Here is a 21,532-nt window from a genome sequence, read left to right on the forward strand (position 1 = left end):
GGCAGCAACGGGTTATAGTTATCTTTGTCTCTCTAATATCAATCTTATGGTGGTCCGGGTTTGTTTGTTTTTTTAAGCTCAGATTAATTAGCCCAACTTCAAATGTTAAAGGTATTAAGTTAAAATAAGCAGAACTCAATAAGCTTACAACCAAGATCACATGGCTAGTGTTAACCATAATTAAATGACTTGATTTACACATTGTGCTAAGCCATGCTCTCATTAATCAAGGTTTGTTGAAGTCAAAGCCAAATAAATCACATAATGACTTAATGTATTGTGGACTCCAAAATTGCCTCCGTGAGAGAAAACAATATGCTTAGGCAACTATATATTTATTTAGTACTATATAAATGACCACAGTATATTTTATAGTTTATTTTATGCAAAATAAATTAAATGGAGAACACGCAACACTGAATTCCGATTTAAATAATCTCAGTATGCTAATGAAACCCTAAAAGTATTTTACATCACTTTTTGTTTCCTTATTAATTTTATGTATTTGAATAGTTATGTTCAAATGTGTTCTGGGCTATATTCACAAATATCTGATAAGCATTAAATGAGCCAAAACTGTAAGGCAGCAAGCTATGTTCCATCAATTATTATTATTTATAGGTTTGAAATACAAGAATGTCTGCTAGAATATATACAAACTTTTTTATTCTTTACAATTTGTAACAAAAATAACTTAAGTGACTTTCTTGAAACCTTTCAGAATTGGATATATGTTTTCAAATGCTTCATATATTTCAGAACGGTCTTTGGCACCTAAAAAATAATTTTAGAATTAGTTTTAACTGCATTTAACTTCATTCCGCTACAAAAAGGTGTTCTTAACTTGCAGTTCTGTTCCACTAACTTGGGGAATAATTGAATTCATTTGGATTTCTATATAAAAATATATAGGTGTGCATGTTCAGATACATGAAAATGCTTTTAACTGAACTAAAGTTGTTTCTAATATTCAGTGGGAAACTGCTTTTCTGAATTTAACACTTTTTCTGTATCCTGTATTCTGGGGCTACAGGCAGAAGGCTATGACTCGTTTATTTATTATTATTTTATTTATTTTATTAAATTTAGAGGCTGCCTGATTCCAGATGACTCTGGGTGGCTTACATTATAAAATAAAAGACAAAAACAAAAAATAATAAAAAATCCTAAACTTCCAGAAGGATAAACACAATGCCCAAAACAACACTTCAAAAAAAAAAAAAAAAAAAAACTGAGAGGGGCTCAGCAGCCTACCCCCAGGCCTGGGAACAAAGCCAGGTTTTAAATGAATTTCAAAACATCAGGATGGAAGCTGTACAGATCTTTGGGGGAATGCTATTCCAGGGGGCAGGCACCACAATACAGAAGTCACACTTCCTACATCCCAATAGATGACATTGTTTAATTGAAGGGGCCTGGAGCGCACCCATCTTCCCAATCTTACTGGGTGGGTGGACGCTATTGGAGATAGGCAGTTCCTCAGATAATCAGGCCCTGTGCCAACACTTTGAATTGTTCTTTGATGTGTGTTCAGATGGTAGGGAACTGTCTTTCCATCTTCAGGTGTATTTTTTTCAAACTAAACTTATAGAGTTTCCTCAGTCTCTCCTTGTAGGACTTAAGAGCCATCTAACCATCCCCATTGCTCTTCTGTGCACCTGTTCCAGTGCAATGTCCAGAACTGATGAAGCACTCAGTGGAGATTGACTAATGCAGAATAGAGTAGAAATATTGCTTCCCTTGATCTGGAAAATATATTTCTACTTATGCATCCTAAAATTATATTTCCCTGTTCAACAAACATATCATACTGCTGACTCATATTCTGTTTGTGATCAACTACAATTACAAAACATTTTTCACATATACTCTAACTTTTTTATTTACCATCCTATTGCTTTCTTTTTCCTACATGAAGAACTTTATATTTCTATTACATTTCATTATGAATTCATTATGAAGTAGGAAGTACATCCATCCTAGTCCTTTTAGACCTCTCAGTGGCCTCTGAAACCAACTATGGTATCCTTCTAGACCTCTTGCATAGGTTGGGGATTGGGTGCACTGTGTAACAATTCTTGGTGGGCAGTTCCAGCTTGGAGGGGGCAGGAGAGATCTGCCCAATGGCTACTCTCCTATGGGGTGTCACAAGGGTCAGTTCTCTCCCCCTGCTATTTAACAATATGAAGCCATGGGAGAGATCATCCAAAGGTTTGGAGTTTGGTATCATCAAGATAATGATAATACCCAACTTTACATTGCTACCCCAAGCTAGACTGATGAGAGTCTGGATGGGAGAGAATAGCCTTAAATTGAATCCTGGTAAGATGAACGTACTATTTTCCATCAGGATTTACTGTCTGCTGTAGTGGTGTCTCTTGATAAGATGCCACTATCCCCGAAGGAGGTAGTGTGACTGAGGGGTTCTGGATTCACAGCTACTGCTAGAACAGCAGATGGATACTGTGGCCAGGATGGGCTTTTCCCAGCTTTGGCTGGTGTGCCAGTTGCCAACATATTGGAGTGGGAAGATCTTCCTACAATGACTCATGCCCTCATCATCACCTTCTTAGACTACTGGAATGTGCTCTACATGGGCTACCTTTGAAGATCACTTGTAAGCTGCAGTTGATTCAGAATACAACAGCTTGTGTGCTGCATTTGTCAATGGGAGCACATCGCAGCAATACTGTGGGACCTGTACTGGTTGCCGACAATCTTAAAGGGGTAATTTAAAGTGCTGGTGCTAACCTATTAAAACCCTAAATGACTTGGTGCCTTGTTCTCTGCAGCACTGCATTCTTCCTTTGGAATTAGCCTAGCCAGTTCAACTACCCAGGGGAAACAATTAGTGGTGCCCTGCATTAGGGAGGTGAGGGGCTGAGGCTCAGCAATATTGCTTTTCAGGGGCTACACCAGTTCTTTGGAATGGCTTCCCAGTTGACACCTGGTTAGCTGCTACCCTGACTGCTTTCCAGAGGCAGAGTTCTTTGGAAGGACCTATAGGTTTTGATTCTATCTTGACTTGGTTTGCTTAATTTAATTTTATTCTATGTTTTCATTAGCTGATAGACATTTATTTACATACTTTTTCTTTATTTTATGTTCTTTCATATGCATTTTATCTGCAAATGTAGGATTTGGTGTCTTATAAATGTAATTAGTAATATTTATTTATTTATATATGCATGCATGCCTTCGGGTCAGTGTTAACTCCTGGTGACTGCCTGGACTAGTCCTTGCAGTTTTCTTGGCAAGATTTTGGAACTGGTTTGCCATTGTCTTCTTCCTAGGACTGAGAGACAGTGACTGGCCCAAGGTCACCCTGCTGGCTTTGTGCCTAAGGTGGGACTGGAACTTGTGGTCTCCCAGTTTCCACTAAGCACTATACCAAACTGGTTAATAATAGCAACAACAACAACAACAACTTGAAGTGCGCACATCTTAAAGTTGCTAAGGTTGAGAAACACTGATCTGGAAGAATAGCTCCATCCAGCTCCAATTGATGTAAGCAAGATGGATATGCCTTGCAATGTGTGTGAATGTGTCAGTGATGCAGAAGCATGTAGTTTTTATACAGCTTAATCACTTACCAGTTAACACAACTTTTCCAGACACAAAGATAAGCAATACAATTCTTGGTTTGACCATTCTGTAGATAAGCCCAGGAAACAGCTCTGGTTCATAACTACAATTTTAAAAAGTCATTTCAGAAAAAAATTAAAATATACAAAATTCCTTGGCTATCAGAGATTGCTTCATTCCAAATAGCTTTGGAATTTCCAGTGCTTAAAAAATGCAGTCTGTATTTCCCTGCAATTAGCTTCTGTTTAACTCTTTCTTCTGCTCCACCCCCTTTATCTATAGTATTCTAATTCCTTAATCTGCTCTTTGATAAGCAAAAATTACATTTAAAAATGTTTTGTATCTCAATTTTTACAGTTACAATCAAGTAAGACACCTCAGTAGCATAATCACAATAGGAGGGCTGCATTTTTAATTAACTGGATATCTCACTCTCAAAAACACATGATTAAAAAAACTGCCAGCCGACAGCCACTTTTTTTACATTCTAAAAATTGGCCCAGAGCCCCTCTAGTATGTGGCATATAAAATGTAAATACATTTTTAAAATACAGGAGAATACTTAGCTTGATTTTGTTTGAATACCAAAGGTCCTATTTTTCCCTGCAGAACATCTTTCCAAATGGCAAATGCCTTACACACTGGGATAGCTGTAGGTTCGCAGTCTGTACCACAGCCTACTCTGGTCATGCTGGCTCACATTCCTTGGTGCCACCCATACTTCCTACCCTATCTGATTTTAAAACTGGTAACTGGACATTATAAAGCAAAGTAACAGCCTCAGATATAATTTATATTTCAAATAATGCATCTGAGCCCTGTATAGACCTCCAATCTAAGAAAATAAAATGGAAGGCAAGATGCTTTAGAATGCACAGGAATGCAAATGCAGCCCCTGTCTGTGACTCATTAAAGCAACTGCATCTGTTGCCAGGATTGTAGACACAACCCTAGAAAAAGACCTGGCTGCTTTAATAAGCCACGATCTGAATGTTCTGAAGCACCTCTTTCAATACAAGCCGAAGCACTGCATAACCCTAGTAACAATATGTCTGCCTGCCCATTAAATAAAAAAAGAAAGGTAAGCTGAAGTTGTTAAAAGTGTCTTGAAAAGGTAGAGGGATGGTTGGGAACACCCTCATTAGTTGCCTTCTGGTAATGGATTTTTGTGACTGCAAAATGGGGGCATGGCTAACCTTTTTCTAGAATGCTCATAGCCCACATCCCAATTTCCAGATGTGCCCCCTGCCCAGAATGAGGACACCTATCCAATGTGCTGCCATGAGCATTCAAACTGAACAGAAAAGAGGGATATAAATCAAAATAAGTGTCCAAATAACTAATGCAAGTTGGTGAAATCCTATCTGGTTTTACCTGGTTCTCTTGGAACAAACCCAAATGGGATGGAGAGAAAAGCAAAATGTAACAAGAGGATTACAGAATCTTTCAGAAAAGCACATCGGAACCATCCAACACAAGCATTTGCGCTTAGATTGGTAAGACAACCCAGGATTCTTAGGTACCAAGTTCTGATTTTTCTAAGACACAGCAAACAAGAACTGCTCCCACAGATAATCTAGTGAGATCTTTCAGATCCTGAAAAACAACTCAGTCGTGAGTTTCCAAACTGATCATGAAGAGGGAAACTGGGCAACAGTTTTACATGGATAATTATAACTGCTTTCTCTTAGAAGGCAGCCAGTTAACACCATGAGTTTTTTCATTATGTGCAGCACAGAACAGCAAAAGACTCAAATGCCAGTATTTAGATCTGAAGAAAAAGGGCCCAGGGATCCAGAATTCAGCCTCCCAAGACTATTGAGCCAACGTATCCAAACAATCAGTAGAAATACTACTTTGATATTCATCTGCCTTTCCCAACCTTAGGTCCCAAGCTCTGTTGGACTACAATTCCCACCAACCTCAACCAGCAAGTGAACGGTCAGGAATGATGGAAGCCATACTCTTCCTGGTGCCTCTTCCCCTTTTACGCAGATGGGGAGACACATACCTGCTGAACTGTTGGTGAGTTAGAACTAATCCTTCTAAGCGGATGGGAAACCTCACATCACAACTGCCCACCATGTTCTGTATTTTGAAATCCAGGAATTTTGCAGGAAACCCGAGTTTCTGTACCACACGAGCATACTTTCTGGCTGCTAGTCGTGACTGTTCTTCACTGCAAATTTACATCAAACAGACAAACAAAAAAAAGCCAGCCAGCAAAGCTTTAAGTCAAGAGCAAATTAAGAACACTCGGTTTAAGGATGACTTGTAGTTAAGAACAGAGCCTATTGCAGCAAAATTCAAGTTAAATACACAATGATTCGAGTTAAATACACAATGGTTTGAGATCATTACACAATATTACTTATACAGCATTATGCAATAATACTGTTCTGGCTTACATACAAATCTGACTTAAGTTCAACCAAAGGTACACCTTCTCCAGAGGAAGTATATCTTCTGCTCATGGAAGACTGCAGTATATGCCAGCCTTCTGCAACCTGGTGCTCTCTGGATGTGTTGGAATTCACTGAGGTCCCAAATCAAGTGACTGGGAGTGCCAGTGCGGGCAGAGAGACTTCCCTTGGCACTTACCAAGCTCCCTGCCCATTTGGCTTTATACTTATAATTGTGATTGTAATTAACAAATGAGAAGCTGATGCACTGCAGAATGATGTCTACATCATCTTCCTTTCCAATAAATGCCTTTCTTCAGCAATAAAAATAGTGGACTAAAGTAGCCCAGTGCTTTGTTTGAAAGTGTGTCCACTGTCTACCTGCTTAGAAAAAGGTGAAGGCAAAGAGATTAGGCAGCTGGAGGGCAATGGGAGCTAGTCCTTTCACAAAATTAGTTAGAAAGTACCAGTTTAACAGTTGTGAAAGGGCTCATTCCTATCACCACTACATTCATTTTGTGAGAGAGCTCAACAGGTCTTCAAAACTCATAATGTGCTCATCAGGGGAAAACACTGGGAAGTACAGGTAGTCCTCATTTAGCTACTATCTCATTAAGCGACCGTTTGCAAGTATGATGGTAATAAACTGTAATAAATGGTAGTAAAAAATCATTTTCCAACCAATGCATGCACTTACACCCAAATTTTGCACCTGACAACAACACACAGTGAGTGAGAGTAATGCTGACATTGCTGTATGAGAGAACTTTATCTGAATAAGATGGAAGCAACCAGCAATCTTTGCAGCATCTCTTTCTCTCTCTCTCTTGTCACATGGTTTGCTTAGCAACCGTATCACTTAGCAACCATTTTGCCGGAACCAATTGTGGTTGCTAAATGAGGACTACCTGTACAGGTCCTTTCATACTCAATCAGCCGTGTCACTGTCCATACTAGCTGGTGGTCTATGGGAGCTGTAGTTCAACACACCTGGTTTGGAAAGATTAATTAACTTTGGTAGTATGCAACAGTGTGGTGGAATGTTACAAGAACATTCCCATTCTTTTAAAATGTGGAATTCCCAAGGGCCCTACATTTGACAATGCATTAGTTGGTCTTGTGGCAGTAAATACATACATACATGCATGCATACATAAAAATAATGCATTAGTATTCCTGATCTAGCAAATGTGCATGTATCCCCTTTTGGGGAAAAAAAAATCTATTTCAAAGACTTTGGCTGCTCCTTGGGAGTAGCACAGTGTTGTCTGATGCCCAACCTGAACTGGATGGAGTGTTAATGATCTGAATCAATCACATTAGCCTTTTATCACAGAAACCCCACCAGTCTTCAACAATCCCCTTCCAAGAAAATGGATTTTGAGTATGTAAATGCCAGCAGCCCCTGAGGATTCTTATCCCTTAGAAGAAGAATCTTGTAAAATTCAGCAGTCCTACCTTTTTGCTCCTGTGCACACCATTTTACCAGAACTAAATATAAGGGCTGTTGTTCTTGGTTCTCTAATTCTCATAATCACAGCAGCAAATCTCTAAAATTCAGAAAAATCCAGATTTAAAATCCCCTTTAAACTATATTAGTCACTGTGTGAGTATATTATCCATTTATTTGTTTGTTTATTGATACTCATAAGCATTTTTCTCCCCATTCGATCCTTATTCTGAGATGGCTTCAATAGGCTGCAAGTGACTTTTCCAGCATGGGCAAATTTATACCCTTATATAAATAGATCTCTCCTTGTGAAAGATAGCTTATAAACATTTTGAGATGGAATTTATTTTTCAAGAAAAAAATATGTTATTCTCTTGCAAATAAGGATGACATCAATTTTTACAGTGGATGTAGGGAAATTGTAGGCTGTTATGAAGAGTTTTTCCCCAGATTATCTAGTTAAATTGATTTATGGAGGGTGTTTTAGCTACCGTATCTAAATGGAGCCAAGAGGTTGAGAGGCAATATACAGTACTCTGAATACAAACACTGAAACAAGCAGTTGAAGCCCTCCCCGTGAGGCTCATGAAGATCAATTGAATGAACATCTAGCAATAGATCTTCAAACCAATCCAGCCAGCTGCTTATCTCCCCAAATGCTTTAAACTTTCACCCCGTTTGTACGTTCTTGACCAACAGTCTTCACTCAGGGTAGATGGCTGACACAATGTGACTTACTCAACACTAATGTGAGCTTTATGGCTGAAGCTGGACCTGAACCTTGTTGATTAGATCCTCACACATCATTAAGCCATTCTTTGAAGATTAATTTCCAAAACACTTCCAGACTAGTCCCAGGATGCCAGACTGGCATGCACTAGGGAACAGTTCTGGAGTTCTCCAGACATTTTCCACATACCTAATTCTATTGCTTTAAGCTGATTGATGGATTGCATTAATATCCTATCTTTTATTTGGAGCTCTTGGTGGCATAAATGGGAGACTCCCTTAATTATATTCCCACATCAACCCTTTGAGGTAGGTTGGACTGAGGGAAAGTGACTAGTCAAGGTACCAAGTGAGCTTAATGGGGACTTCCCAAGTTTAATACCTAATCCATTAGCCACACTGTCTGAACATCCCTGCAATATATCTCTAAAGGAGAGCCATGGTGAGGGAGAAATCCAGGAATTTCAGACATGTTTTTTCTGCTATAATCGTTTTTCTCAATTTGATAATCTCCACGTGTGTTGCAGTGCAGCATATCTGGGATACAGCAGGGAGGTTTACATAAGGAGGTGAGATGGTTATATGCAAAGACCATTCATACATCTATGGTATGTACTTGCAGCAAGAATTGATGACTAATTACAGAATCAAATGCACAGAAGATAAACCCAGGGTCTGCTATGTTTTCCTCCCTACATGTGGATACCAAGGTAAAGAGAATGAGGGGACACTTTGCCATGGAGTTAATTGAATGACTTCAAGAGAGTCATTATTTCTCAGACAATTTCTCTTTGGTCACAGTTCTTGGGAAGTTAAATGACAATAATTTTGATAATTAATGATAATTTTGTATATGTGAAAAATGGTCAGCAAAAGAAAGGCACACCTTGAAGGCTAAAATAACACAGATTGAAACATTTATAGTATACAGGGGACTGGAGGTGGCGTGCCTGAAATATCTCTGGGTAAATATGCATTTTGTACATACATATATGGGAGAGGCAGTATTTGTGAGGCTGAGTACATAGAGATATGAAACAATATTGGTTTGATGGACTGTCTGTAACAGCATTTGCATAACACTGTGTACAAGACATTCAACACTGTCAATGAAGTCCACAATAAAAAAATGTTGTGAATGTAGCCTCTTACTTATTGATCTATTTAAATGATTTATATGGCCTGATATATTTGGACTTACCAGGCCTATGGAGAATGTCCAGCTAATTGAGACCAAGGGATTATCTGTTTTCAAGAAAAGTCTAGTTCTAAATAGGTATCAAGCCTAGCCAAAAATCTACATTAGGAATGATTTCTTTCTCTGTTTTGTCTGATATTCTATTTAGACAAAAATCTAACATTATTGTTCTCAATACAAAATTAGGAAATTAAATGCATAACCATGAAGAACATGTCAGATAGCAGAGGGAGCAGGGTAATATAGACTAGCATAACAGTTGCTCTTTGGTTATAAAATATAAGTGGAATTGGAGTTGACTTTCCAGACTTTCAGAAATACTGTTTTGGGGAAACATATCTTTTTTGCTCAGTGAGGTATGCCAGCCCAGGCTTGGCGATGATGTTCTGGGATTGTCAGGTGTATGGCCTACATTCAACATGCAGCCTTCTATAACAGAAGAATAGCACAGTGTGAATACGCATAAAAAGTGAGCAAACAAAGCATGGCAATTCTACAGTAAACCTTTACTGGCCAGGGTATTACTATGAAACCAGTTCAGAAAAGGCAAACTTAAAGAGAGTCAATTTGGGCCAAACAACAGCCCGGAGTATCTTTATAGAAGTCAGATCTTGAAGAGAAGCAGCCTGTGAGGTGGAAAAAATTTCCTTAGAGGAGAGAGAGAGAGAGAGATTAAACTAGCGCTTACCTTGGGATTATATTCTGCATTTCTGGCATGAAGGGCTATATTCTTTAGGTCCAATTTGCAAGCCAAATTTACAGTGGCCACTATGTTCCTGGGAGAACAAGAGGGGGAAAAAAGCCTTTAGGAAACAATGTAAGTAAAAAACAGCTTCTTTTTCATGCTGACCTTTGTTCCAGGAGTCACTGCAGGCTATTGGATTCTTTTAAAAAAATATTATTTTATTATATTGTTATAAAACACAAGTAGTACATTGCATTATTTGGGTACAGTGGTATTTATACAGTGTTGACTAGAGATTATTAACACTCTGATGATTTAGGGCTATTGGGTTCTTAGAGCCTTTCCCTACTTATGCCTAAACATGGCACAAACATGCTCTGGAAACATCATTTTTTCTGCCATCTACTAAGGACAATGTCTTCAGCTTATCTCCAGCCCTTAAGGCTTTAATCATCCTTAGCTGTACAGATGTTGAAGTAGGATTTTCTACCTTATCTTCATTCTAAACAGCCTAAAATCTCTTCAGATATATCACCCATTACCATTACCTTGAGGGACATCAGTGACTAGTGACCTGCAATTGAGACAAAACGGGACCAGAAACAGGGAGAGCAAATTTCTTGCTAGTATGTTTTTCTGCCAACTCAAATATCAGTAGATAGCAATGAGGCAAGACCCTGAAGATATTTTAGTATCTATAGCATGTACCTTGCAATATGAGGCTCTAACTAGTAGTTTTGCTAAAATGTTATCCAAGTAAAAACTTCATATGCTGCTGATGTCACCATGTCATGACCATTAACCGAAATGATGAAGCCAATCTTTTCAAGAAGTCTGTTTGCTAATCCTAAAGTTATGATTAACAGTGTCTGATCCCCAATGGAATTATTGTTGGTAACTGTAACCCCAAATTTAACTCTACTGAACTGCCTTTTGATAACCTATATTTCTTGTAGTAGTATTAGAAGATATTCTTTAAATGAATATAGAAAGCAACCCCTATTTTGAGTATTTCTGAAGTAAATAAAGCCCTAGTGAAGATTTTATAAAAAGCACTTTTTGCTAGTGAGTGTAGAAAAAAAAAACCTTTATAGCTAAAATATGCCTTTTTACCTTTTACCAAAACCCCCCACATATTTTTAAAAAGACATAGATTTTAACTGGGAAAAAATAGATCTATTGCATAAAAGACCTCTTGTGAAAATTTAACAGGAGAAAATCTCAGGTCTATTTAACAACAGTAACAATAGCAAACTTATTTAGTTAATTTAATTTAATTTATTTATTATTTAGTTAGATAGGTACAGGGAAAAAAGAGAACTTTTTAAAGTTCATTGTACCTTTTGAAAAGTAAAGATCTCTGTTTTGCAAGATTTAATTGCTGACCTTATAAGCAAACACTGATGCAGTGTGGTTAGCTTATGCAAATAGCAAGAACAGACTGGGTGGTGGTGGTAGAGTAAGAATCCAGACAGCACAGAACATATTCTGCAGGATAACTGTTTGTTATACAGTAATGGTGTGCTGGTTACATGTCTGGACATGTCCAACCTCATTATTCCAAGAAAATACAGAGCATATTATGTGTGATTTAATTGTTCTTTATGCTTGTCCCATGGCAAAAGGACCTGGCTATATATGTCTGGGCACATCTGTGCAAAAGCAGAGGGCATATTTTCAAGGAGAGAGATGAAAGAAAAAGAGAACTTTTAAATACAGTAGTCCTGTGTGCTTTTTTCTGAAAATGAAATAGTTTTAAAGATGGCAACCTTAAATATCAAAGATTTTAAAAAGATTTTACAAACCCTTTTATGTTAAGGAAATGGCCTTATGCACCCAGGGAAATTCAATGCCACGTTTATCCATGCATAGGTTTGCAGATACAGGTAATCCCCAGTTTAAGAACAAGTTCTGTTCCCAAGGTCTGTCCATAAGTCGAATTTGTATGTAAGCCAGAACAGTATTATTGTATAATACTGTATAAGTAGTATTAACTTGAACCATTGTGTATTTAACTTGAATTTTGCTACAGTAGACTCCGTTCTTAATTATGGGTTGTCCATAAACTGGATGTTCTTAACCCAGGGACTACCTGTAGTCCTTTTCGAATATATGGAAATTCATTGAGCAGAACTTAATGAATACAAAGCAATACTCACTGATCAGGAAGGCAATCTCAGAGCCAAAATTAGGTATGTACATCTCACCCCTGATAGCCAACATGCTTCTCTATACAATTTTTGAAAATTGTATTAAAATCAGTTGCATGAAGAATGTTCTTTTTGATTATATGGGAAAAATACTGCATCTCCACTTTTTCTCTGGCAATAGCAAATTTGTAAGGGTCTGTCACCCAAGAAGAAATCTCTAAAAGAATTTTTGGTTTAATTGTAAACATCCACCCTCAAACTATGCCTGGTGAATACTCTACTTCCCTCCATGTTGAACATGGAAAATCTTTGGATCTCACAGAAGGTTCCTGGACAGTACTACGTTTCTAAAGCCCCAGTGAAGTTTTTAGAACAGTAGATATGAGAATACACATCTCACCAGCAACAGTTGCCACACCTCTGTTGCAGTGATCTGTGGCCAGAACTGTGTGATTTTTCTATATTCTTACCATTTTCCTATTTTGTATTTTCCTACAAGCAGATTTAAAGTTGTATGCAGATTTAAAATTGTAATCCTGAGGTTAATATTACACATGACCAAATGGTAAGACAGTTTGTAAAAATTGTAAGTGACACATAGGGATATGCATCCCCACTGGAGTTGGGCAGCTAACACAATTAAATAAATAAAATTAAAAAAAAAATATACACACACACACACACACACACACACACACATATATATACATATATATATACATAAAATGGATGTATGCAGGGTTGCATGTCATACTGCAAAATAAAGACAAGGGTTTGGCCTTTTTTCACTGCATTTTTAAAATTTCTTTTTATAAACTGAACCATTCATCAAACCACAACAAACTTCTGGAATTTGATGTCTGGTGTCTGAATGAGTGTCATTAAATGGGTCAGAGTGCCATAGATACTTTTCATTTTTCCAGTTAGTCTTTAACAGATCCCAACCCACCATAGTTGTTGGAACATTCATTTCAACCATTCACAGTACTCATAAATTCACCCCAACTTTTAGATTTTTTTCCTTCTTAGCAAGTGTGCAATTTTCATAGAATAATTGGCTTGGAAAGAACCTTGAAGGTCTTCTAGTCCAACTTCCTGCCCAGGACAGGAATCTTCAGATCACCCCAGACAAATTGTTGTCCAGCCTTTGAAAACCTCCAGTGATGGACCCCCCATAACTCCAGGGGTCAGGCTGTTCCATTGCTGAATAGCTCTCAGAGTGAGAAAATTCCTCCTTATTTCAGATTTGGATCTCTTTAAAGCTTCCATCTATTGGTTCTTATTCTACCCTTGGACACCATGTAGAATAAATTGATACCCTCTTCTCTGTAACAGCCCTTCAAGTATTGGAAGACTGCTGTCATGTTTCCTCTTAGACTTCTCTGCTTTAGGCTAAATTTACCCAGTTCTTTTAACCATTCTTCATAGGATTTCATCTCTGAACCCCTCATCATCTTTACTGTTCTTCTCTGAACATTTTCCAGTTCCTCAGCATCCTTCCTGTATTATGGCAACCAAAACTGGATACAGTATTCCAGATGAGGTCTGACCAATGCAGTGTAGGAAAGAACTGTCACTTCCCTTGATCTCAACATTATACCTCTGTGGATGCATCCCAAGGTATGTTGGTTTTTTGGGCAGCTGCAATACACTGTTGGCTCATCATTTTGTGCTGCCCCTTTCATTGAGTCCAGAATAAAAGGGTGCTAGTTATAGGCACACTCTCGTATCGCAGTCATCACCAGTTCAAATCCTCTGTTGTTGCTTCAAGGTTTTTCCCATAACAAATGTCTGTGCCACTTAGGACCTCTTGATTGCCATGTCCTGCGTCAATGGGGGTGATAGTGGGCTGGTTGAGGAGGCTGTGGATCCTTTGAGTGGCAAAAGCAATTCAGTTTGGTTTTTTGAGTCTCATACTGTCTGGTGAATTATAGGAACTTTGGCAGCACAGAATTGTAGAATCTTGCCATCTTCAGACAAATCTGCTCTTTGAAGAATGGAACACATCTCAATATCCAAATGGTTAACACCTGTAATTCTGGTAGAGGTTCCACTTTATATTAGTATAATTATTATATCTGATAACATGGCATAAGATACATTTTCTCATTACAGTCCATATTTGGTCAGCAGTGGAACCACAGAACCTAATAAGGATCCAATAAAGCCTTCTGACTGCTTGATGATTGGCTCCTTCTTTTTGAGTCCTTTCTATTACTCAACTATTTAACAACACTTGGCTTTTCTCTTATGAAATTATGAAGTTTTGGGAGGAAGACTTCCTTTTGATGTGTTAGGGCTATTTCTGCTATTGCTCTTACCAGGTCATTCTTAGCACTGTGTAAGATGACTTTCCTCTGTATTTGACCTTTATGAGAACCTGTAATATTCCCCCCCCCCAGCTTCTCTTTAAAATCTTGGTGGACCGAGTGCTAGATGGCCGATTTTATTCATCTTTCTTAGAGTGTACAACATACCAATCTGGGGGATAGAGCCCAGTTCTTAATCTATAGACTCTGGAATGGGGGTGGGGGGGCGGGGCTGCCAAATTGGAAAACCTCTAAAATGTATTGTTAGTAGGGCACATCCATTAAACCAATATGACAATCTGCATCTACTTACAGAGGCATCAGAACAAAACTATGTACTTGCAGTTGATAACAATTGTTCTTATTTCTTGCTTTGGGAAAACCCATTCTGAAGAATGAGAATATTCAGATTTCTGTGATGCACACACTGGGTAAAAGTTTTTTCTATTTATTGTCACAGGCTGAAGCCATCAAATTATCTATTGCTCCTAAATTCTCTGAGTCTGATGGAAACCAATCATCTTCAAAAAAAGACAACAGGGGACGTTCTATAAGTTAAGATATGGAAATTTATTAAGCAGCTTTGTATACACAAATTGCCAACAACTGTAGAACCCTACAATATTTTGAGGCATTTGAAATAACCCAGCATCACCATGTCCAACATTTGGATAAAAACAGTTTTCCAAAATTGGATGGCCAATTCTTATAATACAAGGCAACGGACATACATAAAACAAAAGTTTTTTTTTTGTTTTTTTTTAATAGTAAACTACCTTTTGAATTTTTCAAAGTACCCATGTTTCTTGTGCCTACTGTCTCTTAATCCTAACAATCCTGGGCTGTTCTACCACATCTTTCAGCCTCTTAAAATTAATTTTTTCATAGCATGGTTCAGTGTCACACTCTTCATCTTTGAAGCTGTTTCTCCATTTGAGAAAGTTTAGCTATGTTTTTAAACGTTCTGATACACTCTTGGTAATTGTGGTGTGGAGAGAGGGGAATCTTGCTTATCAGTTGGCCTAGATAATCATCCAGTGAAGGTGTCCACACTCCTTCCCTGCTGATAAAGATGACCGAGTCAGTATCATGATACAAGCGATACAAGCATCTCTCAGTCGAGTCCTCCAGGACCCTGCGTAATTCACTTTTTAAAAATATTTTTAATTAGAATTTTTAAATACAGTAAAAAGAATCAAAGATAAGAAAAAGATAGAAAGGGCAGAAGTCATAATTCTATCCAGTAGTTACCATCTTACTCTTTCCCCTCCCTCTTTTTTTCCCCTCTTACTTTGTAATTCCCTTCCCCTTCAACCCTTTTTAGTCCCCAAATCCATAAATGATCAGTCATTTCTTCTTTCAACAAAAAGTCCATATAAGGTTTCCAGTCTTTCCAAAAAGTTTTTATCATTTTTTCCCTGACCAAACTGGTCAGCTTAGCCATTTCCGCAAGCTCTGTCAATTTTGTAATCCAATCTTCCACTGTGGATATTTCATTATTCTTCCAACTTTGTGCATATAATAATCATGTCTCAGTTACCATATAGAGTATTAATTTCCATGTTTCTTTTCTAGTTCAATATCCATAAAACCCAATAGAAACAATTCTGGTGTCATCGTAATGTTAATCTGTAATATCTTTTGCATCATTGTATGGAATTGCACCCAAAATTTCTTTGCTTTTGCTCAGGTCCACCATGCATGATTGAAGGCCCCCTTTTCCTTTTCACAGGACCCTGTATAATTCCAATCTTGCCTAAGCCATAGTAAAACAGGCAATGAACACATTAGTACATGTAGTTCTGATGGGGTGATTTTTCATCTCATGATGGCTATCTGTATGCCAATACACTCACATGAAGAAACTTCCTTCTTTTTGTAATCCTGAATGTACTGTTCTTCATCCTATTCCATCTTGTACCAGTCAAGGTATATTTGCCAGGTCTCTAAGCTGATCTGGTTTAGAGCCTGGCTTTGAAAGACAAATCAGCCTGAGCTCTGATGGGTGCATAGAGGGACTGCATAGTGCAACAGAAGGTAGATTCCTGCTTCACAGTACATGGCTTCCAGCCTATCGGGTGTTAAGCAAGACATTTTAGAGAAAAGTTAAGCCTGCATTTAAGATTATCTTACATAACTGGTGGCAGGCATAGGGAAGGGCTGCACAGTGCAACAGGAGGAAGATTCCCACGTCTCAGTGCAGTCTCACCACTCTATACTTCTGCCATGCCTATGAGCTGGTCAGTGTGGGGTTTGCTGCCTGTTTATATATTGTGGCTTGTCCTGCCAGTTTTGGTGGGAGTATGGTTTCCTCCTTGGTGATACCTTCATTGTTTTCTGCTTGATTGTTTGTCTGGTATTAATCCCTGCTTATTTGAGTGTTGGCTGATGGAGGGGGATGTTTTCCCCTAAGGAAACAAGATGACTAGAACACACTCCCTCCAGCAACCAACATTACCTAGTTGGGTAATGGAACATTTGCAAGCAAACAACCAAGTTCAGATTGCACCAAGAACTCAACAGTATCACCCCCTTCTGTACTCATTACTGGATATATTGCTGAACTCCATCTCTTCATGTTTGCAAATTTATTTGCCATAGCTTCTGGCCCATTTTGCTACCTTAATAAGAGGGAGAGGCCATGTTCCTGCCTGCTATGAGATGGCTCAGAAGTTCACTTCTTTGATTGCTAACAACATTTTACAACTTCTTTAACTCTCAGAGCATGGTACAAAGATCCATCATATGCTAAGCGCCTGTTGGCAGGCCACCAAAATATGCTCACCCAGCCAATAAAATGCCCGACTGAGCCCTCATAATAGTGGCACACCTGTGGCATAGATACCACCTGACAACTTGCTACCTTTGGAAGGGGTCTTGTGGATTCTGTTGTTAACATTTCCTTCCTTTTGGTCAAACCTGGCTCTTTGAGAGCATGTTGTCTTCCATAATGTTTTTTTCCACTTCCCAGCCTAGTTTAAAGCACACGGTTGATCAGATGCTGCCACTGAGCTGATAGATAGCAGGCCATATTCTACTACTTTCAGTTGAAAGTCAGCTAGGCAAAAAAACAGAAAAGTTTTCTAAGCATGTATCTGCAAGGCTGGTTTCACACATTACTCTAAGCCATAATGTGGCTTAACTTAGCTTAGATGTCATTTGAAACTAGCCAAGAGTGGCTTATTCTATACAGTAGAATAATATATTGCTTAGGCATGATATGTGAGTACAATTTAGACGTGATTCTTACTGGAAATGAAATGCAAACACATGGGAGTGGGATGAGTGGAAAAGCAGTCCTATGATTTACATTAGGTTTTAAACTCGACCCCCATCTACTCATTCAATTATTAATATGGCTGTAACCCTCCTTTATGTAGGGATTTTCCTATCACTTGTAGTTTAGCCTTGATTACTTGCTGAAAAAATATAACTCTCAAGCTTTGTAGGTTTGATTCTAGTAATATGATATAAAGTGTATTGCATTTAAATATAGAGGGTATATTTGTATTTGGACAGGAGGCCACCAGGGAATATCAGAGCCATAAGCTAGACTGGGAAGTCAGAAATCATCCTGAAAAAAGGTAATGGCAAGTCACTTCTGTACTGTTGCATAGGAAACTTACAATTGCATCTTGGCCTTTTTCTTCATATTGTATGCTTAACTATAGCTTACTCAATTATTCAATTTTCTGGGTTTGAATATCTCACTGAGTCATTAACTACTCCCACTAATTGGGTTTTCACAACATGCTTTGCTAAAATGTGGCAAATGCCCATCAACCAGCTTTTGAGTCAACTTACTGTAACTGGGGGACAATGCCAGAAGCTTCTGAAGTAGGGGTCATAGGAGTCATGGGAGTCATTGGGGTCATGGAGGGACACGTCCCAGATAAATCAGATAGTGGCTGAATTGCATTTTCATCCCTCTGTTGGGACACCCCGCTGTCATCCAAGAAGATTCCACTGCCTTGTATTCCTAGCTGGGGGCCTTGATATTCTTCCAGCATGTTGTTGTTGTTGTTACCATCTTTGGTATCTTGTCCAAAATCATCTGGTAGGAAGCTGAGATCTACCGAAGAGAAATCTTTGTTTTGGTCAGGCTGAGGACTAAACAGTGTGCCCGGAATAGGCATGTCTGATCCAAAGGGACTCATGGGAGAGTACATCTGAGGGCTACTTGATGGAAGATCATCCTTCAAAGGTAGAGGAGCAGAAAACATTTCAGACACTTTGTGTAATACTTTGGGAACCATAAAATCAAAGTCCTCCAGACCTACAGAATTCCAGCCTCTTAGTAACTCCACAATTGGCTTGTGGGACCATATTTATTGCATGGTATCAACCACTCCTCTACAGTGTTATATAATGACTTGGCTTCAATTGTTGCACTAGAACAGGAGGCAAATTAAAGAACCTGTTTTTTTTAAAAAAATGTGCAGTAGTAAAACTCATAAAACAAGGCTCGCAAACCACAGGCAGAAGCTCAGTGGACAACCTCAGGAATTGGATATGTGGATAAATTTTACCTATATGCACAATAACAAATTATTTTCAATTTTTATGGATAAGACTTATAAAGTTCTATGCCTTCTCAGGATGGAAAAGGCATTATTTTTAAAATGGCTTGAACCAGGATGCTCCTGGACTCTGCTGACTTAAAAGTATCTCTTAAAATACTGTTTTTCTTCCTTGAATAATCTCTCTACACTATTAGTTATAATTCTATTTATTAGGAAGCAAATTCCATTAAACTCACTGATCCTTACTTCTAAGCAAATGGGCTGAGCAAATCAAGCTAATTATTTTCTCCGTGAACTCAGAAGCTATCAGTGTTATTCTTAGAGTATCATTCCAGAGAAATTTGTTTATCCTTACTAAGTGTGTTTGACATCCATATGTTGTGATTAAAAAAAAAAATCAGAATTCTGGTAGCACTTTTTCTGACTAACACTTCTTAAAAGGCATGAGGTTTTGCGAGTTGCTGCTTACTTTATCAGTTGTAGAGTGTGGTTATACATCTGATGAAGTAATGATAGAACTAGCCATTCTCTGCATCTGATGAAGTGAAAGCTCATGAAAGCTCACACCTTTTAATAAAATGTCTTAGAAAAATCACTACCAGGCTTCTTCTGATTTCTCACCACCATAAACACCACTCTCCTCCTACATTGTGATATGGAAACTATGATTTGTGGTTCACTAAATTATGTGCTCCAAATCAATTCTGAGTTGACAGTCCTGGGTGAAGCAATTCATACCCTAGCGTGCTGTGTAAATTTAACAACTGACTCTAATTAAACAAAGGTTGTTTACTTTTGAGGAAGAACATTTCCTCAAAATCTATTGTTCAGGAAAGGGGTCAGCTAGAAAATTCCCTTAGTGGTTTGAGATCAGCTACCATCTTTTTTTGTTTGGCAATAACTCATGACCTGTCTCAGATAACTGTGGTGCCAAGTGGAACAATGGGAAGTGTTAATGACTCAGCAAATCCCCAATTTAAATCTTCTATCTGGATGTTAATTTAATAGAGAATCCACCATCCCTCAGTGTGCAGTCTGTCATTTGGAAACATGCAGAATTATCTTACTTAACATCAGAACGTAAGTATATTATTATATAAATAATACAATCAGAATCTAATCGAATAAATAAGATAAAACAACAAGCACATTGTCCTTCTCACAGGCTGCTTATCAATATAATAGTCCGAGAATATCACATAAATAAGATACTTGCTAAGCTTATTCAAGGAGAATATTTATACCTTCAGTGAGTTTCACAGCAAGAGACAAACAAGCATTACCAGTCAAAAGATAGATTTCTTTCAGCCAAGCTGAACTCTTGATTACTTCAAGGATATATCCTTGCAGTTATCTTGCCAATAATACCAAAACAGTTTATTAATGTCACCTTCCAGACTGGTTTTTCAGCTTCCCAGTCCAGCCTACAGCCCTAATATTCCACAATTGTCTCTTATCTTAACCAGGTCCAACTCTACTTAGCTTCTTGGTGTAACATACTCTGGGATTTCCTAGTCATAGAAAAATATGCAATTATTTGCCAACAATGACTGTCTATATTAGAGAAAGTTTAGGTTCATACCACACTTATACAGGGTTAATATAACTTTGTTACTTCAGTTGTGATTTTGAGGGCTTCACAAAATATACTAAACAATACACTAGTAATACAACTTGGAGTAGCACAACAAAATACATTAAAATGTAATCAGCAAGTTCACAGTTCACATGAACACAAACACAAAAAAACAGATAGCTCAGAGCCACTGTTACACTAAGCTAAACCAACATCTTTGACTTTACCTGGCTTGCACACTCATCTAGGTAGCTTTCCAATGAGAATTCCCCATCCATGGCTTCTAATAGTACCGAGTAAATTAACAAAAACCCAAATCTACTCTCCTTCTTGTTCTGTTACTGAGCTAAAACCCCTTTCAGAGTAGAGAGAAATTGAAAATTGCTGTTCTAGAAGAAGATCAACCTCAACCATCATCTTTCTATCTTCAAGCCTGAATAACTACATGCAGCTGAGTGAAGTAGGGACTTCCTTATCTGAGAAGAGAATCAAGTGTTCTTTCATAAAAATTGGGGCATTGGAATCACCTGCATGCTCCTTCAGTAAGTCTTGTGGATCTCTTAAGCAAGTAGGCAATATTTTGATGGCCAAGAGTTGCATTTAATATGTTGTAAATAAGGTATACAATAGATAGAACCAAGAGTTTAGTGGATGTTTCTTTGCTTTATAGATGTTTAAGCCTACTGCAGGGTATATAGCATTTTTTTGTCTTTTTCCCACCTCAAAAACACCAATTTTTGGCAACTGTGGTCAATAGTGGCTTGTGGGCTACAAGAAAGGAGTTCTAGGCCTCCATATAGCCCTGAAGGCTCATGTTGCTGACTCCTACCTTGAATGAACAAAAAGATAAAATTAATTCTGTAGGATTTTCCCAGAAAAATCTGGATATATTTGCCTAACAGACTGACTATAATTAACTGAATCG

At 38.1% G+C, this 21,532-nt stretch overlaps 1 protein-coding gene across 2 annotated transcripts; it reads right to left on the reverse strand.

The window, feature by feature from the left end:
• Window positions 1–694: 694 nt before the first annotated feature.
• Window positions 695–20,885, reverse strand: TBPL2 (TATA-box binding protein like 2). 2 transcript variants are annotated; one of them, XM_015887921.1, is made up of 7 exons: window positions 20,835–20,885; window positions 18,313–18,704; window positions 10,053–10,140; window positions 7,446–7,537; window positions 5,597–5,764; window positions 3,594–3,688; window positions 695–774 (listed from the first exon to the last, which is right to left on the reverse strand). In XM_015887921.1, the coding sequence occupies exons 1-7, from the start codon at window positions 20,883–20,885 to the stop codon at window positions 695–697; spliced, it is 966 nt and encodes a 321-aa protein (XP_015743407.1). The 2 variants fall into 2 exon arrangements, with proteins under 2 accessions (XP_015743407.1, XP_088006055.1); XM_088149929.1 differs by having other exon boundaries at window positions 20,817–20,885.
• Between the last annotated feature and the right edge of the window lie 647 nt (window positions 20,886–21,532).

This window comes from Python bivittatus, unplaced genomic scaffold (assembly GCF_059951505.1).
Source record: "Python bivittatus isolate LINGU-HERP-01145 unplaced genomic scaffold, Pbiv_v1 ctg000580_np1212, whole genome shotgun sequence".
Taxonomy (NCBI): Eukaryota; Metazoa; Chordata; class Lepidosauria; order Squamata; family Pythonidae; genus Python; species Python bivittatus.

What these genes read in the sequence shown, in the direction of transcription:
- TBPL2 (XM_088149929.1), bottom strand. Translation starts at nt 20,885, where the DNA reads ATGGATGGGGAATTCTCATTGGAAAGCTACCTAGATGAGTGTGCAAGC. An exon ending in ATGCAGAATATAATCCCAAG is followed by an intron (nt 7,538 to 10,052) that starts GTAAGCGCTAGT and finishes TCTGAATTTTAG; the next exon opens with AGATTTGCTGCTGTGATTAT. An exon ending in GTGTGCACAGGAGCAAAAAG is followed by an intron (nt 5,765 to 7,445) that starts GTAGGACTGCTG and finishes GTAAATTTGCAG; the next exon opens with TGAAGAACAGTCACGACTAG.